At 36.5% G+C, this 1,538-nt stretch overlaps 1 protein-coding gene across 1 annotated transcript in view; it reads right to left on the bottom strand.

Moving 5' to 3' along the window:
- Positions 1-797, bottom strand: part of LOC105266033 (uncharacterized) — a gene marked incomplete in the record, with an annotated part of 3,859 nt that extends 3,062 nt beyond the window's left edge. Inside the window, 2 exon segments of the mRNA XM_011303911.1 lie at positions 1-122; positions 198-797. Coding sequence (XP_011302213.1) covers positions 1-122; positions 198-752 — 677 coding nt within the window.
- Positions 798-1,538: the final 741 nt, after the last annotated feature.

A 1,538-nucleotide genomic window follows, 5' to 3' on the forward strand; every position in this document is an offset into this window, starting at 1 on the left:
AAGCCGTAAGAAGCAACGGTCATAACATATCCTCGGAGTTCTGTGAGAGCAAGAGTAGTATAAATTTGATAGATTGTTCCGTAATTTGACAGAGGCTGATCGCAGGTGATCAATTGAGTTGCCTAATCAAACACATAGACATGTATTACCTTCAATCTAGGTAATGTAAATGTAATTAGCCTGTAATCTTTACTTACCTTCTGTTCCTCCAGCAGAGTGAGAAATACACTGTCTCTGATGTGCGCTGTCCTGAGAGGAACGATTAATCGATGGATCTGTTCCAGGAGATCCTGGAGTCCACCCTGTTGCGGTCCAGTAGCTACATCAATGAATCCGCCTATTGTGTCATTATTGAACTTCTGCATCTGTTTTGTATAGCTGAGGAAGTTCTCCCACATGTCGTCAATTCTCACAATCATTTTGTGGAGTTCAAGGAAAGACGCATCTAGCTTCTGAACAAGTGTTATCCTTTCGACTAGAGATTCAACTATTTGATCTAGTTTTATGTCTAGTCGCACTTCTAGGGCATCCACTTTCTTAGTTATTGCAGTTACTTCCGTTAGGATCTGGCCTATCAATTTCTCAGTTTGATCCGGATTGATCAGGCCCTCGATGACATCGTAGCCTGATTTTATTTTTCCACCAAGTTCAAAGGCAAATTTTGTAAATTTCCAAAGGTCACCCAAACTTGGTAATCCAAAGGGTTCCACTTGCACCACCGAAATAATTAATATCATTCGAAACAACAGCATTATTATGAGTTTATAATTTCCACACGCGGAATCATGCCGTGAGAATCTTCGGATTCTCAATAGTAAAAATTGATAAACCGATGCCATTATTTATATAGAGCAAGTAGGTATAAATATTATTGACATGAAAGATTATCGCTATTTAACGATTGAATAAATATCTCAAAATTGACTTATTTCCATCTTGTATATAGGGAAGAATGATATAATCGTTACCTATGCATTTTTTATGAATATATATTCTATATAAATTCATTATCATTTCGTGCGAGAAATACTATTTTTCGACCGATATAGCAATAAATACTCGAGACACGATCGTAAAACTTTCCGGATTGCGAGGATTACTAGGATTACTAAACTCGGTTTGGCCTCAATGCACATTACCATATTTTAAAAAGTTCTCAATGATTAAAAACTACTTGATTCTAAGTAGCTGTTATTCAAAATGATTGCCCTGAACGAAGTTCGAGCCTATGAATATGCATCGCGATTCATTTTCAGAAAACATATGGGGCGATTTTTTATTTTATTTTGTTGATCATTGTACATAATCAATGAACAATTCAAAAATGGAGGAAGTTTAATCTATTCTTTTGCTAGCATCATTCGTGATCCGGTTATAAATATTGTAGCCTTCTTTAATTTTAGTCCCAACTTCACAGCCGAATTGAGCGACTTTCCATGACACACAGATTGGGCATGTTGACTGAAGCAACTTGCACTACCTGTAACCTCCAATATTACTGACCAAGACAATAACTTTTCATAAATCATGGAGGATAT

This window comes from Fopius arisanus, unplaced genomic scaffold (assembly GCF_000806365.1).
Source record: "Fopius arisanus strain USDA-PBARC FA_bdor unplaced genomic scaffold, ASM80636v1 scaffold00035, whole genome shotgun sequence".
In the NCBI taxonomy this organism is placed as follows: Eukaryota; Metazoa; Arthropoda; class Insecta; order Hymenoptera; family Braconidae; genus Fopius; species Fopius arisanus.